The sequence below is a fragment of the Pseudophryne corroboree genome, chromosome 1 (genome assembly GCF_028390025.1).
Source record: "Pseudophryne corroboree isolate aPseCor3 chromosome 1, aPseCor3.hap2, whole genome shotgun sequence".
Lineage (NCBI taxonomy): Eukaryota > Metazoa > Chordata > Amphibia > Anura > Myobatrachidae > Pseudophryne > Pseudophryne corroboree.
In genome coordinates, this window is record NC_086444.1 from 617,222,696 (window position 1) to 617,244,263 (window position 21,568).

At 47.7% G+C, this 21,568-nt stretch overlaps 2 protein-coding genes across 2 annotated transcripts in view; one reads left to right on the forward strand and one right to left on the reverse strand.

The window, feature by feature from the left end:
- MICOS13 (mitochondrial contact site and cristae organizing system subunit 13) overlaps positions 1–13,623 on the reverse strand; it is a 71,338-nt gene extending 57,715 nt beyond the window's left edge. The window contains exon 1 of the mRNA XM_063914437.1: positions 13,431–13,623. Coding sequence (XP_063770507.1) covers positions 13,431–13,459 — 29 coding nt within the window. The 5' untranslated portion in view covers positions 13,460–13,623. The remainder of the gene's footprint in view (positions 1–13,430) is intronic.
- Positions 13,556–21,568, forward strand: part of HSD11B1L (hydroxysteroid 11-beta dehydrogenase 1 like) — a 252,076-nt gene continuing 244,063 nt past the window's right edge. Inside the window, exons 1-2 of the mRNA XM_063914435.1 lie at positions 13,556–13,651; positions 14,653–14,703. The gene's annotated coding sequence lies outside the window, so the exon portion shown is untranslated. The remainder of the gene's footprint in view (positions 13,652–14,652; positions 14,704–21,568) is intronic.

The following is a 21,568-nucleotide window of genomic DNA, read 5'->3' on the forward strand; positions in this document are numbered from 1 at the left end:
GATTTTAAATTCAATATGGGTCTGACCGAACCGTCCGGTTTCGGTACCACAAACATTGTGGAATAGTATCCTCTTCCTTGTTGAAGGAGGGGAACCTTTACCACCACCTGCTGGAGATAAAACTTGTGAATTGCCGCTAACACTACTTCCCTTTCTATGGGGGAAGCTGGCAGGGCCGATTTGAGGTAACGGTGAGGGGGCATCACTTCGAATTTCAGCTTGTATCCCTGAGACACAATCTGTATAGCCCAGGGATCCACCTGTGAGCGAACCCACTGGTGGCTGAAATTTCGGAGACGCGCCCCCACCGATCCTGGCTCCACCTGTGGAGCCCCAGCGTCATGCGGTGGATTTAGTGGAAGCCGGGGAGGACTTCTGTTCCTGGGAACTAGCTGTGTTGTGCAGCTTCTTTCCTCTACCCCTGCCTCTGGCCAGAAAGGACGCACCTCTGACCTTCTTGGTTCTCTGTGATCGAAAGGACTGCATTTGGTAATACAGTGCTTTCTTAGGCTGTGAGGGAATATATGGCAAAAAGTTTGACTTCCCAGCCGTAGCAGTGGAAACTAGGTCCGAGAGACCGTCCCCAAACAATTCCTCACCCTTGTAAGGTAACACCTCCATGTGCTTTTTGGAGTCGGCATCACCTGTCCATTGCCGAATCCACAGTACCCTTCTGGCAGAAATTGACATTGTATTTATTCTAGAGCCCAGTAGGCAAATGTCCCTCTGGGCATCCCTCATATATAGGACAGCGTCTTTTATATGCCCCAGGGTCAGTAAAATGGTATCCTTGTCTAAGATATCCATTTCCTCAGACAGATTATCTGTCCATGCTGCTACAGCACTACACATCCAGGCCGACGCAATAGCCGGCCTCAGTATAGTACCTGAGTGTGCATAAACACAGACTTCAGGATACTTTCCTGCTTCCTATCTGCAGGATCCTTTAGGGCGGCCGTATCCTGTGACGGCAGGGCCACCTTTTTAGATAAGCGTGTCAGAGCTTTATCTACCCTAGGGGAGGATTCCCAGCGCATCCTGTCCATTGGCGGGAAAGGGTACGCCATAAGTAACCTTTTGGAAATCAGCACCTTCTTATCGGGGGAATCATTTAACTCATGTGAAGGGGGAAAAGTCACCTCTTGCTTTTTCTCCCCATACATATATACCCTTTTGTCAGGGACAGGGTTTTCCTCCGGTATGTGCAATACATCCTTCATTGCTATAATCATGTATCGGATGGCTTTAGTCATTTTAGGCTGCAACTTTGCCTCATCGTCATCGACACTGGAGTCAGAATCCGTGTCGACATCTGTGTCAACCAACTGGGATAGTGGGCGCTTTTGAGACCCTGACGGCCTCTGAGCTGCAGAATCAGACACGGGTTGAGACCCTGACTGATTATCCAACCTTTTATGCAAGGAGCTTACATTATCATTTAACACCTTCCACATATCCATCCAATCAGGTGTCGGTGCCGTCGGCGGCGACACCACAGTCACTTGCACTTGTTCTGCCTCCACGTAACCGTCCTCGTCAAACATGTCGACACAAACGTACCGACACACCGCACACACACAGGGAATGCTCTAAGTGAGGACAGGACCCCACAAGGCCTTTTGGGGAGACAGAGAGAGAGTATGCCAGCACACACCCCAGCGCTATATAACCCAGGGATTACACAGTAACTTAGTGTTTACCCAGTAGCTGCTGTTTATGATAATTTTGCGCCTAAATTCATGTGCCCCCCCTCTCTTTTTACCCTTTTTCTACCTTGATACTGCAGGGGAGAGCCTGGGGAGCTTCCTCTCAGCGGAGCTGTGAAGAGAAAATGGCGCTGGTTAGTGCTGAGGAAGAAGGCCCCGCCCCCTCAGCGGCGGGCTTCAGTCCCGGGTCTGTGTAATAAAATGGCGGGGGCTCGTACATATATACAGTGCCCAGCTGTATATATGTGTCTTTTTGCCAAGAGGTATCCTAATTGCTGCCCAGGGCGCCCCCCCCCCCCCCTGCGCCCTGCACCCTGCAGTGACCGGAGTGTGTGGGTAGTGTGGGCGCAATGGCGCACAGCTGCAGTGCTGTGCGCTACCTCATGTGAAGACAGGAGTCTTCTGCCGCCGATTTCGATGTCTTCTTGCTTCTGCCGGCTTCCGACTTCTGGCTCTGCGAGGGGGACGGCGGCGCGGCTCCGGGAACGGACGACAAGGTCAGGTCCTGTGTTCGATCCCTCTGGAGCTAATGGTGTCCAGTAGCCTAAGAAGCGCAACCTAGCCGCAGTTAGTAGGTTTGCTTCTCTCCCCTCAGTCCCACGTAGCAGAGAGTCTGTTGCCAGCATAAGCTCTCTGAAAATAAAAAAACCTAACTAAAATACTTTCTTATTAGCAAGCTCAGGAGAGCTCACTAAAAGCACCCAGCTCTGGCCGGGCACAGATTCTAACTGAGGTCTGGAAGAGGGGCATAGAGGGAGGAGCCAGTGCACACCAGGTAGTACTAAATCTTTCTTTAGAGTGCCCAGTCTCCTGCGGAGCCCGTCTATTCCCCATGGTCCTTACGGAGTCCCCAGCATCCACTAGGACGTTAGAGAAATACGTAATACAGTATATCTTTGTGAAAATCCTATATTAAATAACACCTGACGCACCAAGCCCCCTCAGGTTATAGAATATAGGGATAGCAAGTTGAGTGAAAGACACGAGATGGACACCACTCAGCTATCAATACACACACAAAGTCACAGTTTGTACAATGCAGAGGTTATTACAGACAATAATACTGCACTGGACTAGCTTACACAGCTATATAGTCAATAGATATAACACTACACAGTAAGAAACTGGATGTATATCACAGGGTAATTGTACTATAAACCCCTGACTAAACGCACTCTTTCTTACTAACACTGACTAAAAAGGCAGGTAGAATAATAAGATTTTACTTACCGATAAATCTATTTCTCGGAGTCCGTAGTGGATGCTGGGACTCCGTAAGGACCATGGGGAATAGCGGCTCCGCAGGAGACAGGGCACAAAATAAAAGCTTGAGATATCAGGTGGTGTGCACTGGCTCCTCCCCCTATGACCCTCCTCCAAGCCAGTTAGGATACTGTGCCCGGACGAGCGTACATAATAAGGAAGGATATTGAATCCCGGGTAAGACTCATACCAGCCACACCAATCACACCGTACAACTCGTGATCTGAACCCAGTTAACAGTATGATAAATTTAAAGGAGCCTCTGAAAGGATGGCTCAACAATAATAACCCGAATTTTTTGTAACAATAACTATATACAAGTATTGCAGACAATCCGCACTAGGGATGGGCGCCCAGCATCCACTACGGACTACGAGAAATAGATTTATCGGTAAGTAAAATCTTATTTTCTCTAACGTCCTAAGTGGATGCTGGGACTCCGTAAGGACCATGGGGATTATACCAAAGCTCCCAAACGGGCGGGAGAGTGCGGATGACTCTGCAGCACCGAATGAGAGAACTCCAGGTCCTCCTCAGCCAGGGTATCAAATTTGTAGAATTTAGCAAACGTGTTTGCCCCTGACCAAGTAGCTGCTCGGCAAAGTTGTAAAGCCGAGACCCCTCGGGCAGCCGCCCAAGATGAGCCCACTTTCCTTGTGGAATGGGCTTTTACTGATTTTGGCTGTGGCAATCCTGCCACGGAATGTGCAAGCTGAATTGTACTACAAATCCAACGAGCAATCGTCTGCTTTGAAGCAGGAGCACCCAGCTTGTTGGGTGCATACAGGATAAACAGCGAGTCAGTTTTCCTGACTCCAGCCGTCCTGGAAACATATATTTTCAAGGCCCTGACAACGTCCAGCAACTTAGAGTCCTCTAAGTCCCTAGTAGCCGCAGGTACCACAATAGGTTGGTTCATGTGAAATGCAGAAACCACCTTAGGTAGAAATTGAGGACGAGTCCTCAATTCCGCCCTGTCAGAATGAAAATTTAGGTAAGGGCTTTTACATGATAAAGCCGCCAATTCTGACACACGCCTAGCTGAAGCCAAGGCCAACAGCATCGACACCTTCCACGTGAGATATTTTAAATCTACCGTAGACAATGGTTCAAACCAGTGTGATTTTAGAAATCTCAACACAACATTGAGATCCCAAGGTGCCACTGGAGGCACAAAAGGAGGCTGTATGTGCAGCACCCCTTTCACAAATGTCTGAACTTCAGGTACTGAAGCCAGTTCTTTCTGGAAGAATATCGACAGGGCCGAAATTTGAACCTTAATGGACCCTAATTTTAGGCCCATAGACAGTCCTGTTTGCAGGAAATGCAAGAAACGACCCAGTTGAAATTCCTGTGTAGGGGCCTTCTTGGCCTCACACCACGCAACATATTTACGCCAAATGCGGTGATAATGTTTTGCGGTTACTTCCTTTCTGGCTTTTACCAGAGTAGGGATGACTTCTTCTGGAATGCCCTTGTCCTTCAGGATCCGGCGTTCAACCGCCATGCCGTCAAACGCAGCCGCGGTAAGTCTTGGAACAGACAAGGCCCCTGCAGTAGCAGGTCCTGTCTTAGAGGTAGAGGCCACGGTTCGTCCGTGAGCATCTCTTGAAGTTCCGGGTACCAAGACCTTCTTGGCCAATCCGGAACCACGAGTATAGTTCTTACTCCTCTCCTTCTTATGATTCTCAATACTTTCGGTATGAGGGGCAGAGGAGGGAATACATACACTGACTGGTACACCCACGGCGTTACCAGAGCGTCCACTGCTATTGCCTGAGGGTCCCTTGACCTGGCGCAATATCTGTCCAGTTTTTTGTTTAGACGTGACGCCATCATGTCCACCTTTGGTCTTTCCCAACGGTTTACAATTTGGTGGAAGACTTCTGGGTGAAGTCCCCACTCTCCCGGGTGAAGGTCGTGTCTGCTGAGGAAGTCTGCTTCCCAGTTGTCCACTCCCGGAATGAACACTGCTGACAGTGCTATCACATGATTTTCCGCCCAGCGAAGAATCCTTGCAGTTCTGCCATTGCCCTCCTGCTTCTCGTGCCGCCCTGTCTGTTTATGTGGGCGACTGACGTGATGTTGTCCGACTGGATCAACACCGCCTGACCCTGAAGCAGAGGTTTTGCTTGAATTAAGGCATTGTAAATGGCCCTTAGTTCTAGAATGTTTATATGAAGAGATGTTTCCATGCTTGACCACAAGCCCTGGAAATTCCTTCCCTGTGTGACTGCTCCCCAGCCTCTCAGGCTGGCATCCGTGGTTACCAGGATCCAATCCTGAATGCCAAATCTGCGGCCCTCTAGTAGATGAGCCCTCTGAAGCCACCACAGGAGAGACACCCTTGTCCTTGGCGACAGGGTTATCCGTTGATGCATCTGAAGATGCGATCCGGACCATTTTCCCAGTAGATCCCACTGAAAAGTTCTTGCATGGAATCTTCCGAATGGAATCGCTTCGTAAGAAGCCACCATTTTTCCCAGGACCCTTGTGCACTGATGCACTGAGACCTGTCCTGGTTTTAGGAGGTTCCTGACTAGCTCGGATAACTCCCTGGCCTTCTCCTCCGGGAGAAACACCTTCTTCTGGACTGTGTCCAGAATCATTCCTAAGAACAGTAGACGTGTCGTTGGAATCAGCTGCGATTTTGGAATATTTAGAATCCATCCGTGCTGACTTAGCACTACCTGAGATAGTGCCACTCCGACTTCTAACTGTTCCTTGGTTCTTGCCCTTATCAGGAGATCGTCCAAGTAAGGGATAATTAAGATGCCTTTTCTTCGTAGAAGAATCATCATTTCGGCCATTACCTTGGTAAAGACCCGAGGCGCCGTGGACAATCCAAACGGCAGCGTCTGAAACTGATAATGACAGTTTTGTACTACAAACCTGAGGTACCCTTGGTGAGAAGGATATATTGGGACGTGGAGATAAGCATCCTTGATGTCCAGCGACACCATATAGTCCCCCTCTTCCAGGTTCGCTATCACCGCTCTGAGTGACTCCATCTTTAATTTGAACCTTTTTATGTAAGTGTTCAAAGATTTTAGATTTAATATTGGTCTCACCGAGCCGTCCGGCTTCGGTACCACAAATAGTGTGGAATAATACCCCTTCCCCTGTTGTAAGAGGGGTACCTTGATTATCACCTGCTGGGAGTACAGCTTGTGAATGGCTTCCAGAACTGCCTCCCTGTCGGAGGGAGACTTTGGTAAAGCAGACTTCAGGAACCGATGAGGAGGAAACGCCTCGAATTCCAGTTTGTACCCCTGTGATACTACCTGTAGAATCCAGGGATCCACTTGCGAGTGAGCCCACTGCGCGTTGAAATTCTTGAGACGGGCCCCCACCGTGTCTGAGTCTGCTTGTAAAGCCCCAGCGTCATGCTGAAGACTTGGCAGAAGCAGGGGAGGGCTTCTGCTCCTGGGAAGCGGCTGCATGGTGCTGCCTTTTTCCTCTTCCTCTGCCCTTGGGCAGAAAAGAGTGACCTTTTGCTCGCTTGTACTTATGGGAACGAAAGGACTGAGTTTGAAAAGACTGTCTTTTTCTGTTGATGTGAAGTAACCTGGGGTAAAAAGGTGGATTTTCCAGCCGTTGCCGTGGCCACCAGGTCTGTTAGACCAGCCCCAAATAACTCCTCCCCCTTATACGGCAATACTTCCATGTGCCGTTTGGAATCTGCGTCCCCTGACCACTGTCTGGTCCATAATGCTCTTCTGGCAGAGATGGACATTGCGCTTACTCTTGATGCCAGGGTACAAATATCCCTCTGCGCATCACGCATATATAGCAATGCATCCTTTAAATGTTCTATAGTTAACAGAATATTGTCCCTATCCAGGGTATCAATATTCTCAGTCAGGGAATCCGCCCATGCGACTCCAGCACTGCACATCCAGGCTGATGCAATTGCTGGTCGCAGTATAACACCAGTATGTGTGTATATACTTTTCAGGATATTTTCCAGCCTCCTATCAGCTGGTTCTTTGAGGGTGGCCGTATCAGGGGACGGTAACGCTACTTGTTTAGATAAACGTGTGAGCGCCTTATCTACCCTAGGGGGTGTTTCCCACCGTGCCCTAACCTCTGGCGGGAAAGGGTATAGTGCTAATAACTTATTAGAAATTAGCTGTTTTTTATCGGGGGAAACCCACGCTTTATCACACACCTCATTTATTTCCTCAGACTCAGGAAAAACTATTGGCAGTTTTTTCACACCCCACATAATACCCGCCTTTGAGGTATTTGTAGTGTCAGAAAGGTTCAATGCCTCTTTCATTGCCGTGATCATGTAACGTGTGGCCCTACTGGACATTACGTTTGTCTCGTCACCGTCGACACTAGATTCAGTATCTGTATCTGGATCCGTGTCGACCCACTGAGGTAGCGGCCGTTTTAGGGCCCCTGGGGGTGTCTGAGACGCCTGAACAGGCACTAATTGATTTGCCGGCTTTCTCATGTCGTCAACAGTTTTTTGTAAATTGCTGACATTATCACTTAATTGCTTAAACACAATCATCCAGTCAGGTGTCGACTCCCTAGGGGGTGACATCACTAACACAGGCAACTGCTCCGCCTCCACCTCATTTTCCTCCTCATACATGTCGACACACGCGTACCGACACACAGCACACACACCGGGAATGCTCTGATAGAGGACAGGACCCCACTTAGCCCTTTGGAGAGACAGAGGGAGAGTCTGCCAGCACACACCCAGCGCTATATATATACACAGGGATAACCTTATATAAGTGTTAATCCCTTATAGCTGCTGTTAATCTAGTTATTTGCTGCCAAAATGCCCCCCCTTCTCTTTTTTACCCTGAATCAGATGCAGTACTGCAGGGGAGAATCAGGGAGCCGTCCTTCCAGCGGAGCTGTGAGGGAATAATGGCGCCAGTGTGCTGAGGAGATAGGCCCCGCCCCTTCACGACGTCCTTAACTCCCGCTTTTTTGTGTAAAATGGCAGGGGGAAAAATACATCCATATAGCCCTGGAGCTATATGTGATGTATTCCTTTTGCCAGCTAAGGTATATGTGTGTTATATTGCGTCTCAGGGCGCTCCCCCCCAGCGCCCTGCACCCTCAGTGACCGGAGTGTGAAGTGTGCTGAGAGCAATGGCGCACAGCTGCGGTGCTGTGCGCTACCTTAGTCTTGAAGACAGGATGTCTTCTGCCGCCGCTTTCACCGGACCTTCGTCTCTTCTGGCTCTGTAAGGGGGACGGCGGCGCGGCTCCGGTGACCCATCCAGGCTGAACCTGTGATCGTCCCTCTGGAGCTAACGTCCAGTAGCCTAAGAAGCCCAATCCACTCTGCACTCAGGTGAGTTCGCTTCTTCTCCCCTTAGTCCCACGATGCAGTGAGCCTGTTGCCAGCAGGACTCACTGAAAATAAAAAAACCTAACTAAACTTTTATTCTAAGCAGCTCTGGAGAGCTACCTAGTTTGCACCCTTCTCGGCCGGGCACAAAAATCTAACTGGCTTGGAGGAGGGTCATAGGGGGAGGAGCCAGTGCACACCACCTGATATCTCAAGCTTTTATTTTGTGCCCTGTCTCCTGCGGAGCCGCTATTCCCCATGGTCCTTACGGAGTCCCAGCATCCACTTAGGACGTTAGAGAAACTTAAGTGTCATGTAAAGGCACAGCGCTGACAACCAGGCAGCTTTACATAGGAGGATTTGCCCAAGCAGTCCCAGGAACAGTGAGCTGGGGAGTAATGGCGCCGCAGACACTGACAGGGAGTGAGGAAAAGACAGAGATGCAGCTCCAGGGCGGGAACACTTGCTGGAAATGGCGCCCTGGGGCTGGGGGAGGGGCTTCAGGTCTAAGCCTTATCCCCCTTGCTGGCAAAACCACCGGGTACTCTGGGCGATATTAAAATCGGTTTTAAGAGAAAACATGACCTGCACCCATGCCCTGGTAATCCAGTGGGATCGCCTGTATCCACAGTGTCCACCGCCAGCGCGCGCGGCCCGCCTCCCACTGACCGCGCCGGATCGCGATAAAGACCGGGTCCCGCTCGCGGGACCCACTCACCACCTCCCGAAGCGCGGCCACGCGATCCTGGAGAGCCCCAGCCGTGTGTGTCTAACATGAAGAAAACCGGAGCCTCCGCTGTAGGTACCCGGCAACCAGGGCTCAGGAGTGTACAGCGCCGCTGGGAAGAGCTGGAGCTGCAGCAGTGAATGTCACAAGACATTTACCACCGCTGCTGCCCTTGAAGTCTTCACTTTTTACCTCATAAAAAGCTTTTCTCAGGGCTGCTTGGAGCAGCCCCTCTGTTAAGTGCCTGCTTACTGCAGCACCAACTGACAAACTGAGCTCCTGTGCTGGGAGGCGGGGTGATATAGGAGGCGGCGCTATGCATCTTGGGAGGAAGGTCAAAGCTTTGAGCCTGTTGGTGCCTCGGATCAAGATCCTTCTCTACAGCCCCATTGTCCAGACTTGTGGAGCCCAGTGTACCCAGCAGCAGAAATAAGATTACTCACACTCCTCTGACACCTTATCAGGAATATGCAGAACATCTCTGATAGCCTCCCTCCCTCCAAGTCCACCTCCCCCTCCTCCATGTCTGACCTGTCAGCGTCAGATTGTAGGATATGGGCCAGAGATCGCTTTTGCGGACAAATTGGAGGGGATTGAGACGCTGTTTTGGGGACAGAGTCTCTGGTCATAAACTCATCCACAGTCTGTATTAAGTACTGCGTCTCTTTCTCATTGCGGGACAATTTTGTAGAAAGAGTGGAAATCATTCCTTTAAGAGAATTAACCTACTCCGGTTCAGCCCCGCTATTCTGTGAACCCTGAGTACCCAGTAGTGAGCCCCCTAGTGAAGAGGAACACTCCGCTGTACAAAAAACACACTCTTTGCCTGACATAATGTAAATGTGACAGCACACACACAGGAAAAGGTTAAGCACAATTAACCCACAAAGAGCCCTTCGGGAGACAGAGTTGTTTGGAGCCAGCCCCCACCGGACTTGCCGCTAATGCCAAGCTTAGCCAGGTCGCAGACTAAGTACCCTGATAGGGGACTTAATACACTAATAGTCGCTCCCCCCCTGCTACCGCTGAGGTAATTTGGAGTCACACCGGAGGAGCTGCGCGTCCCTGTCAGTCAGCGTCTGTGTTCACTGCAGAGGGAAAATGGCGCTGGTGAGCTGCTGGATCCTCTCATAGTGAAGCCCCGCCCCTTCAATGGCACGCGGCCTTCCCGCTTTTTTTATACTGGCTGAGGTAATTTGTGTGCTTAAAATGGAGCAGAACCGTTTTAAGGCTGTTTGCCAGTTTAGGTACTGTGTACTGAGACGCATTCTGCCCCGTTTAGAAGCCATACGTCTCCGTACCCTGGTGCCGCCAAAATGGCCGACGCCCTGCTAACCGGGACGCCAGCTCAGTACTCACCACTCTTCATTCTTCTGGCTCTGTTAGGGATGGCGGCATGCTGAGGGAATGTACGCTCGCCGTGGTGGGGCTTGCGAATAGCTCCCTCAGGAGCTCAGTGTCCTGTCAGCGGGGAACGGGACCATTAACCCTTCAAGAGGTTGGGTTCCCCCCACCCCCTAAGTCCCACTAAGCAGGCAGGCTGGTGCCATCCAGCCATGCCTGAAAATAAGAAACAGAGAAAATAAATGCAGAAAACTTTTCAGGAGCTTCCTTCAGCGTAAGGTCCTCCGGGCACATTTACTAAACTGAGTCTGGTAGGAGGGGCATAGAGGGAGGAGCCAGCACACACTATCAAATTCTTAAAGTGCCCATGGCTCCTAGGTGACCCGTCTATGCACCATGGTACTAAATGGACCACAGTATTCTCTAGGACGTAAGAGAAATGAAAGCAGCGCTAATTGATGAATAGATGGATTGCCTGTTAATACCATATTTAGTATAATGGGTTTAAAAGTTAATTCATATAAAATGCATAGAATTACAAAATAATTCATATGAAATACTCTGGACATAAACAAGCTTCAAGTCACCACATACATTAAGCATGCCACATCTCGCCTGTTCCTATTGTTCACATAGGACGCTATAAATTGTACAAGTGGACGATAATAAATTTCTTAGGACTGACGGCGCAGTCACAGGAACGGTAAATCTCACTTCCACTGCTGGAGGACTAACAGTCCCAATAATGTACAGTTCAAAACAGGGGGTCCTCACCAGGGTTACAGTGGTTGTATAGGAAGTCCGATCCTTTGGGACAGAAAACAGTCCAACAGAAACGGAATATGGGTCCAGTGATGGTTCAGGCGCTGATTAGCCCTTCAGTGGATTAGGTGACAGAGAGGTGTGAGCCTAGTGGATTAGGATTACAGAAACCACTTTAATTCGAAGTCCTTGTTTAGGCCCCGTGGTAGAAGGGTTTTATATGAGTGAATATAATTAATTTCCATCACTGCTAACCTACTGGTAATATTTCCACCTTTGATGTTTCTGATGTTTTATATTATGGAGTGGAACGCAAGCTACGTTTGAAACTCAGGAAGTGCCCGTTTAGAATTTAGAAGGGGCGACAATGGAATTTACACAGTTATTCTTGGCTGCGCCCTAGCCGGATCCGTAAGTGAGCTATGGAACGCAGGCAGTGCAATGGAACGCAAGCGGCTCTGCCCAAGAACTACTATACCCAGACACCGCGGGGAGATCCTTAATAAAACAAACAGCGGTGCTAACCATCTTTTGCTGATTATGGCCCCAAATCATATATATCTGTCTCAGTATGGTAACGATTTTGGGACTCACACACACTCCCGGACACTTCTGGTCCAATATCACTAAACACACATAAAATTGTTTGTTCTATACTACCTTTTCCATTACTTTATAAAGGACAATTAGATATGTTTTTGTGTGACGTTTAGTGATGTATATATGGACTATTTTGATGTATGTATTTGCAATAGACAATTAACCATTATGTCACTTCCTGTTCATCTGACTGGTCAGTGCCCAGCTAAATCGCATGAGGCTTCACAGTGCTCACATGTCTTGAGGAAGGCTCCGGTAGAGCCGAAATGTGTCGACATTGACTGGGCACTGTGACTCTTTTTTTACTTTTATGGATACAGAGATTAAGGTAACCTATTACCACCTACTTTGCTGCTTATCTAGAAAATTGTCCATTGGATTTATTTTACACTTTTTGATACTTTTTTGAACCTGGATATATTTTTATGAACTTGGATTTTCTAGTGTATTTTTTAATATACTTGTACTCTTGTTTTTCTCTGTTGGATTTTGTGCCCAACTATGGGGTTTTTGTGAATAAATCATTTGACTTTTTCTGCTAATGTGGACTGGTCTGTGCAACTGCTCATCTTTTTTGAACCGATGTGGAAATGTATTGATAACACTGTTAAGATTGGATATTTAGAAATACGGTGGATCACAAAGAAACCCAGATAGGAGCCTATCATCCAATAAATCCGTGACTGTGGTACGCACATTATTCTTAAGCCATCAATATAAAGGAAAAATATACCTTTATATGTTACATCTATTTATCTTTGAAGTGAGTTTAGTACACACCATTACATCCCCTCGGTGAAGGTCACAAAGGGTGATTGAGAATAATTAAAGATACCTTTACACACGTTATTGCAGGGGTGTCACTGAGTTGGGGTATGCTTCCACTCAACTGCATGTGTACTTAACCAGTCCACAAACACTAGAGATGTGTGGGATTTGAAAATTGATCAAAAAGACTTTATTTCAAACTATACTACACATTGTTGTTTTATTCAATTATCTCTAGTACATGGTAAACTGGAAGGGAGCCTGTGAGGGTACAAGTTTTAATGTTCAGGACAAGGTTAATGATGTTCTGAAGCAGTTAAGTTATGGTAACCCAGGGGGTCCCATGTTCTGAACTTGAACGGAAAAGGAGTTAAGCTAGTTACATAATATGTAATAATGTGACCTACTAAACGATCCGCTGTACAAAGGTGCAATGTATCATTACATGTAAAATACACCACCGACCTCATCTGTGGAATCATCCAATTGGACTTATGGCACATCCAATTGGATACTTCAATGAAAGATGGTGACGAACACTGGATCAGTGGCACACTATACAATGTGTACTATATAACATTCAATATAGCGAAATAAGTGTGAGTGCATAGCAGGATATTCAATTGTTTGAAACGTCGGTTGGGTGTCTTTTTTTTTTTTTCTTTCCTATGTATTACATAGGAAAAAACAGACCCGCAACTGCCTTTTCAAACAATTTAATACCGCCCATAGTGTTTAGAGAACATTGTTAAATTTCCAGTGTCCTATTGGGTAATGGTTATAGGTGTCCACACCTGAACTATCCTAAAACCAATGGCAATGTCATCAGTGTGTCAGCCTATGCCCTGGATAATGCAATGATTCACTGCTATAGCTTGTAATGGAATATGCAGCATTTTATTCACTTCGTAAGGAGAATAATAAATCGGTGACTCACTTCAGCAAACGCAGCACAGCAGGCGCCATGTTTCCTTTCAACAAGGGCACCACCGACACTGACAGCCCGCCGCCTGTGTGGAGGGAGAGCGCGCCGACTTCCGGCCGCCTGTGTGTTGTATGTGTGGGGGCGGGAGCTGGGAGGTCGCCGCTGGGCAGCTCGGTCCTTGTAGTTTCTCTTCCCACGTACTCTGTTGCTATGGCGATGACACATCGTCTCAGGTTGACATTTTATCACGGTGTTCCATTTTGACATATCACGTTCATTTCATGGAAGCTATGAATTTATATAGCTACCTGCCTACGTGCTGCCATGTGAAGCAGTCAATGATATCATGGAACTTCAGATGGAGTCTTTGTAAACGGGATATACTACCAAAAAAAAAAAAAAGGAATAAAATGACGAGGCACTAAAAAATAAAATAAAAATCAATGAGGAAATACTCAGCTTAGCTACAGTATATGAGGGGAAATGTTGTACACCTATCACATGGTATTACAATATATAGTCTTAATTTAGAGCAAGTCAGAAACGCTATAATGGGAGGAGGCCAGATGCATGCTCAATTTTCAGTTGAGGGAATTGGGCGTACACTTGCTGTCTGGAAAATGGGTATACAGTTGCAGAAAAGGCGAGGTGTATTGGGGGGCATGTATGAACACAGTGTGACTAAAATAGCAACTGGGAGAGTTGCACGTGTTCTGACCCAAGTATTTAAGACTGGTACCCACTATATAATTATCGGGCTAATCAGCCAATAATTGAATGATTGCCTGAAAATTGTACAGTTTCTATGTGGGAGCGATTGCTGGTAAACGACTTCAAACGCTCATGCAACAGTCCGATCGGGAAGTCGGGGTCTGCTATGCTGCACATGCTATCTCATTCCCAACCTCCTGATCCAGTTGACAACATCTGAAGAAAGTAAACAGTGAACTAGCAATAGCTCAGCGTGTACTGGTGCACACCGATCCGATAATCAATCCGTCTGGTCAGAGCGTTTATTGGATTGGGATTGGCAGAAATTATCTGCAAGTGTGTACTCGGCATAACTGTAAAGATGATACTGAGGATTGTGATGCACCAATCCACTTGGGTTCTTATCTGCTCTTTACCCATTGGGGTAAATGTAATAGTCAGTTAACTGTAATTTGTTTCCTTTGTGTACTGCTATATTTCATAAACCATGACTTCAGTCATAATCGAGTCTCATCTCAACCAGGTGCAACAGTAGGAAGGTGTCACAGACAAGGGGAGTGACTTGCCGCTCAAGGTTAGTGTATAAACTCATTCTGTATTGTTTGGAAAAGATCTCAAAGGATTTACTGTCACATTCTGCAAATCCATATGCGACTGAGCAAAGCCCATAGGTTTCGATATTAAATACAATGAAGCAGATGTAATAAACGTGACAGATACAAATGGTGAACAAGAAAATGAATACTGATAAAATTAATACGGTGTTGTGTTGGCAGGAATCCACTCTTGCTCTGCCCTTGATCCACAGCAGCACTGCTGCTTCTTCCTTGCCTCACACCACAGCAGAGAGGCAAAGGAAATATTCCCTTTCCCAGACAGACAAAATGACAGTATTTATGCAAAAGGATTTTTGAATTTATTTTAGAAATGAAATACATTATTATAGACACCATCATTTGAAAGAGTGAAGGCTTCTATTTCAAGCAAATGTGTCTTTCTCTTACGTCCTAGAGGATGCTGGGGTCCATTTTAGTACCATGGGGTCTAGACAGTTCTGCAGGAGCCTTCGGCACTTTAAGACGAACAGTGTGAACTGGCTCCTCCCTCTATGCCCCTCCTCCAGACCTCAGTTTAGAAAATGTGCCCAGGAGACTGGATGCACACTTGTGGAGCTCTACAGAGCTTTGCTGGAAAAAGACTTTCTTAGGTTTTTTATTTTACAGGGAAGCTGCTGGCAACAGCTTCCCTGCTTCGTGGGACTTAGGAGTAGGAACCAACTTCTCAATTAGTTAATGGTTCTGCTTCCGCTGACAGGACACCATTAGCTCCTGAAGGGTACTGAACACAGCCCAAGCCTGGCCAGCGTTCACTCCCACAGCACTGCCGCCACCCCCTAACAGAGCCAGAAGTCAGAAGGCTGGTGAGTATATTACCGGAGTCCTGCAGAGAGGGGATCCTCCGGTCATTGTTGGCGGCATGCAAGTACACGCGCAGCGGCGGGAAGCTGCGCGCCATGTCTCTCAGCACAAGGGTGCAGAGCGCGGGGGGGGGCTCTGAAGGCATGTTTTAAAACCTTACTCTCACTGGCAAAAAGGGTACATACATGTACAGCCGCTGATGTGCCATCCCCAGCCTGTATAAATATTACATTGCTGAGGCTGAAGGGCGGGGCTTCTCCTCAGACTTGCCAGAACACTCACTGGGTGCCATTTTCTCCTGCAGAAACTCCAGTGTGAAGCTCCTGAACGCTGTTTCTCCTCATGACAACGTTGATACAAGTACAGGGTGTTATAGAAGGGGCAGAGAGTGTTCATTTTAATTAGGTCTGTGGGCCTATTATTGGTATATGCGCTGTAAGTGGGTAATATTTCCACAATTCACAATAAGGCCTGTGTGTGTGTGTGTGTGTGTGTGTGTGTGTGTGTGTGTGTGTGTGTGTGTGTGTGTGTGTGTGTGTACAAGTGTGTAACATGTCAGACATTTTAGATGCACAAGAGGGTAATGTGGTGGCCCTTCCCTCTCAGAAGGAGCCGGAGTGGGTGAGAATGTTGCAAAAGAATATGTCAATGCTTGCAAAGAAATTCTCTGAGTCTGAACAACAGACTACATTTTGGAGGCAGTCTGTGGAGGATGCACTGTTTACTGACCCCTCCATATCATCCACTCGGGTCCCATCCAGTTCCCAGAAAAGGTCTCTGGCCCAGATAATGCAAGGGGACACAGACACAGATTCCGACTCTGACGTCGACACTGGGGATTTGAGAGGGGTACACCCCAAATTAGCCAAAAGCATACAATGTATGATAGTTGCTATAAAGGAAGTGTTGGAGTTTTCTGAAACAACACTGGTCCCAGAGAAAAAGGATTATTTTAAATTAAATAAAAAGCAGGTTGTGACTTTTCGTCCTTCAAAGGATTTGAATGCGTTCTTTGAAGAATCCTGGGCTAACCCAGAGAAGAAATTTACCCTTCCCAGAAGGATACGTGTAGCGTATCCTTTCCCTGAGGAAGACAGGCACATTGGGAGACACCCCCAATGATATACACCTCAGTTTCTCGGCTGTCTAAGAAAATAGTTTTGCCTGCCCCTGGTTCAGCCTCTTTAAAAGATCCAGCTGACCGTAAATTAGAAACAACCCTAAAATCCATATATACGGCTAACGGAACGGTGCTCAGGCCCACCATTGCTTGTGCGTGGGTAGGTAACGCTGTGGAAAAATGGTCTGACAACTTGCTTGTTAACATAGGACTATTTCATCCCTGTCAACTGTGTCTAACTCTCGGCCATATCAAAGATGCTGCAGGTTACTTAGTTGAAGCTATGAAGGATATTGGGTTGCTGAGTTCAAGATCCTCCGCTATGGCAATTTCAGCCCGCAGGGCGATGTGGATCCGCCAATGGAATGCTGATGCGGAATCAAAAAGGAATATTGAGGCGCTTCCTTACAATGGAGAAGCCCTCTTTGGAGACAAGCTGGATGCCATGATTTCAACAACTACATCAGGCAAGTCAGCATTTCTGCCTTCCGCAGCTGCTCCACCTAGGAAAGGATTTCATTCTCATACAATGCAATCCTTTCGGCCCAACAAGTCCAAAAAGGCAAAGGGTACTCCCTTCTTCGCAGGAAGAGGGTGAGGAAGAGGTAAAAAATCTACAACACCATCAGGCTCGCAGGAGCAGAAGTCAACAGCTACTTCTGCTAAAACCTCAGCATGATGCTGGGGCTCCCCTGCGGGAGAACGATCGGGTGGGGGCACGTCTACTGTCTTTCAACCAGGTCTGGGTTCACTCAGATCTGGATCCTTGGGTATTGCAGATAGTATCCCAAGGGTACAAATTGGAATTTCAGGTCCTTCCCCCATGCCGATTTTTCAAATCAGCCTTACCAGCTTCTGTTCAGGACAGAGCAAAAGTGCTGAACTCAATACAGAAATTATGTCAAGACAACGTAATTTCCTTAGTTCCTGTGTCACAACAGGAAGAAGAGTTTTATTCAAGCCTGTTTGTAGTGCCAAAACCGGATGGCTTGGTCAGACCGATTTTAAACCTAAAGACTCTGAACCTTTATTTGAAAAGGTTCAAATTCAAGATGGAATCCCTGAGAGCGGTGATCTCCAGCTTGGAGGAAAAGGAATTTCTGGTATTGATGGACATCAAAGATGCTTATTTACATGTTCCCATCTACCTGCCGCATCAGGAATACCTGAGGTTTGCGGTGCAGGACTGCCACTACCAGTTCCAAACATGGGTGGTCATTCCGAGTTGTTCGCTCGTTGCAGATTTTTGCTATACAGCGATCAGGCAAAAATCGGCTTTTCTGCACATGCGTATGGTCCGCAGTGCGCACGCGCTAAGTACTTTTACTCAAAACTATGCAGTTTTACACAAGGCAAAGCGACGCTTTTCAGTCGCACTGCTGATCGGTGAGTGATTGACAGGAAAGGGGCGTTTCTGGGAGGTAACTGAGCGTTTTCCGGGAGTATGCTAAAAAACGCAGGCATGTCAGGTAAAAACGCAGGCTTGCCGGGAGAAATGGGGGAGTGGCTGGCCGAACGCAGGGCGTTTTTGTGACGTCAAACCAGGAACCAAACAGTCTGCAGTGATCGTCATCTAGGAGTAGGTCTGGAGCTACTCAGAAACTGCAGGGAAATATTTAATAGCAGAACTGCTAACCTTTCGTTAGCAATTCTGCGAAGCTAAGATACACTCCCAGAGGGCGGCGGCCTAGCGTGTGCATTGCTGCTAAAAGCAGCTAGCAAGCGATCAACTCGGAATGAGGGCCGTTGCCTTTAGGGCTCTCCACGGCTCCGAGAATATTCACCAAGGTGATGGCGGAGATGATGGTTCTTCTTCGCAAGAAAGGAGTCAAAGTCATTCCATACTTGGACGATCTCCTCATAAAAGCGAGATCCAGGGAGAAACTAGTGTAGAACATTGCACTTTCCCTGACGGTGCTTCAACAGCACGGTTGGATCATAAACCTTCCAAAATCACAATTGGGACCCACAATAAGGTTATCATTTTTGGGAATGATATTGGACACGGAAGCACAGAAAGTATTCCTACAGGTGGAAAAGGCTCTGGAGATCCAGAGGATGGTCAAACAAGTTTTAAAACCAGCACGCGTATCGATTCATCAGTGCATCCGCCTGCTGGGAAAGATGGTAGTGGCCTACGAGGCTCTACAATTTGGCCGATCCCACGCCAGGGTGTTCCAATGGGACCTACTGGACAAGTGGTCCGGATCGCACCTACACATGCACCGGAGGATAATCCTGTCAACAAAAGCCAGTATTTCACTCTTGTGGTGGCTTCAAAGTTCTCACCTCCTAGAGGGATGCAGGTTCGTGATTCAGACTTGGATCCTGGTGACCACAGATGCAAGCCTCCGAGGTTGGGGAGCCGTCACGCAAGGGGAAAGCTTCCAAGGATTATGGTCAAGTCAAGAAGTACTCCTTCACATAAACATTCTGGAATTGAGAGCTGTGTACAACAGCCTTCATCAAGCGGCACACCTTCTTCAAGGTCGTCCCATACAGATCCAGTCAGACAATGTAACAGTAATAGCTTACATAAACCGCCAGGGCGGAACAAAAAGCAGAGCGGCAATGGCAGAGGTGACAAAGATACTCCTCTGGGCAGAAAGACATGCAAAAGCTCTGTTGGCAATTTTCATTCCGGGAGTGGACAACTGGGAAGCAGACTTCCTCAGCAGACACGATCTCCATCCAGGAGAATGGGGCCTCCACCCAGAAGTCTTTGCAGAGGTAGCAGATCGTTGGGGCGTTCCTCAAGTAGATATGATGGCATCATGTCTCAACAAGAAGCTTCAGTAATATTGTTCCAGGTCAAGAGAACCACAAGCAATAGCAGTGGATGCACTGGTGACTCAGTGGGTGTTTCAGTCGGTGTATCTGTTCCCTTCACTTCCACTAATACCAAAAGTTCTCAAGATCATCAGAAGAACAAGGGTTCGAGCAATTCTCATTGCTCCAGACTGGCCAAGGAGGGCTTGGTATCCAGATCTTCAGGAGTTATTACTGGAAGATCCTCTTCGCGAGGACCTGCTTCAGCAGGGGCCGTTTGTTTATCAAGACTTACCGCGGCTGCGTTTGACGGCATGGCTGTTGAGCGCCAGATCCTAGCCCATAAGGGTATTCCCAATGAAGTCATTCCCACACTTATTCTGGCCAGGAAAGGGGTAACGTCCAAACATTACCATCGTATTTGGAGAAAATATATATCTTGGTGTGAATCCAAGAAGTCTCCTGCGGTGGAGTTTAAATTAGGACGTCTTCTCCTATTTCTACAGGCGGATGTGGAAGCTGGCTTGAGATTAGGGTCTATCAAGGTCCAAATTTTGGCCTTGTCCACTTTCTTTCAGAAACAGTTGGCTTCCCTTCCTGAGGTCCAGATGTTCCAGACTTATGTTGCAAGAACGGCTCGGATAAGGAATCTTTGTTTGTCCTCTATGACCCCAACAAGATTGGGGGTCCTGCTTCTAAGCAGGCCATTGCACGCTGGATCAGAGGTACCATTCAGTGCGCTTATTCCATGGCAGGATTGCCTTTACAGAGTTCGGTAAAGGCCCACTCTACAAGGAAAGTGGTTTCTTCCTGGGCGTCTTCTCCTATTTCTATAGGCGGGTGTGGATGCTGGCTTGAGATTAGGGTCTATCAAGGTCCAAATTTCGGCCTTGTCCATTTTCTTTCAGAAACAGTTGGCTTACCTTCCTGAGGTCCAGACATTCGTGTAGGGGGTTCTGCGCATCCAACCTCCCTTTGTGCCTCCTCCGGCGCCATGGGATCTTAATGTGGTGTTGCAGTTCCTTAAATCAGACTGGTTTGAGCCTCTACAAGAGGTAGAGTTGAAGTTTATCACTTGGAAAGTGGTCATGCTGTTGGCCTTGGCCTCAGGCAGACGAGTGTCTGAATTAGGGGCTCTATCACACAAGAGTCCTTATTTGATTTTTCATGAAGATAGAGCTGAACTGCGGACGCGTCAGCATTTTCTTCCAAAGGTTGTGTGTTATTTCCATATCAACCAACCTGTGGTGGTGCCAGTGGCTTCAGACACCTCAGTCGTTTCAAAGTCCTTGGATGTCATCAGAGCGTTGAGGACTTATGTTGCAAGAACGGCTCGGATAAGGAATCTTTGTTTGTCCTCTATGACCCCAACAAGATTGGGGGTCCTGCTTCTAAGCAGGCTATTGTGCGCTGGATCAGAGGTACCATTCAGGACGCTTATTCCATGGCAGGATTGCCGTTACCGAGTTCGGTAAAGGCCCACTCTACAAGGAAAGTGGTTTCTTCCTGGGCGGCTGCCCGGGGTGTCTCGGCGTTGCAAATTTGCCGAGCAGCTACTTGGTCACGGGCAAACACGTTTGCTAAGCTTTACAGGTTTGACACCTTGGCTGCTGACGACCTTCAGTTTGGTCAGTCAGTTCTGCAGGAACATTAGCACTTTCCCACCCGTACTGGGAGCTTTGTACATCCTCATGGTACTAAAATGGACCCCAGCATCCTCTAGGACGTAAGAGAAAATAGGATTTTAATTGCCTACTGGTAAATCCTTTTCTCGTAGTCCGTAGATTATGCTGGGCGCCGCCCAGTGCTAATTTTTCCTGCAGAATTAAGTTTTATCTTTTTACACAGGTTCTCATGTGTTAAGATGTTCACAGCTGTTGCTGTTGCGTTATGCATGCACGTTAGCATGGGTTATGTTGAAAGCCATGATAGGCTGCATGTTTTGTATGGTGTGAGCTGGTGTGAATCTCGCCACTAGTTTAATGTAAATTCTTCTCTCGAAGTTGTCCGTCTCTTCGGGCACAGTTCCTATACTGATGTCTGGAGGAGGGGCATAGAGGGAGGAGGCAGTTCACACTGTTGAAAAGTCTTAAAGTGCCGAAGGCTCCTGTGGAACCGTCTACACCCCATGG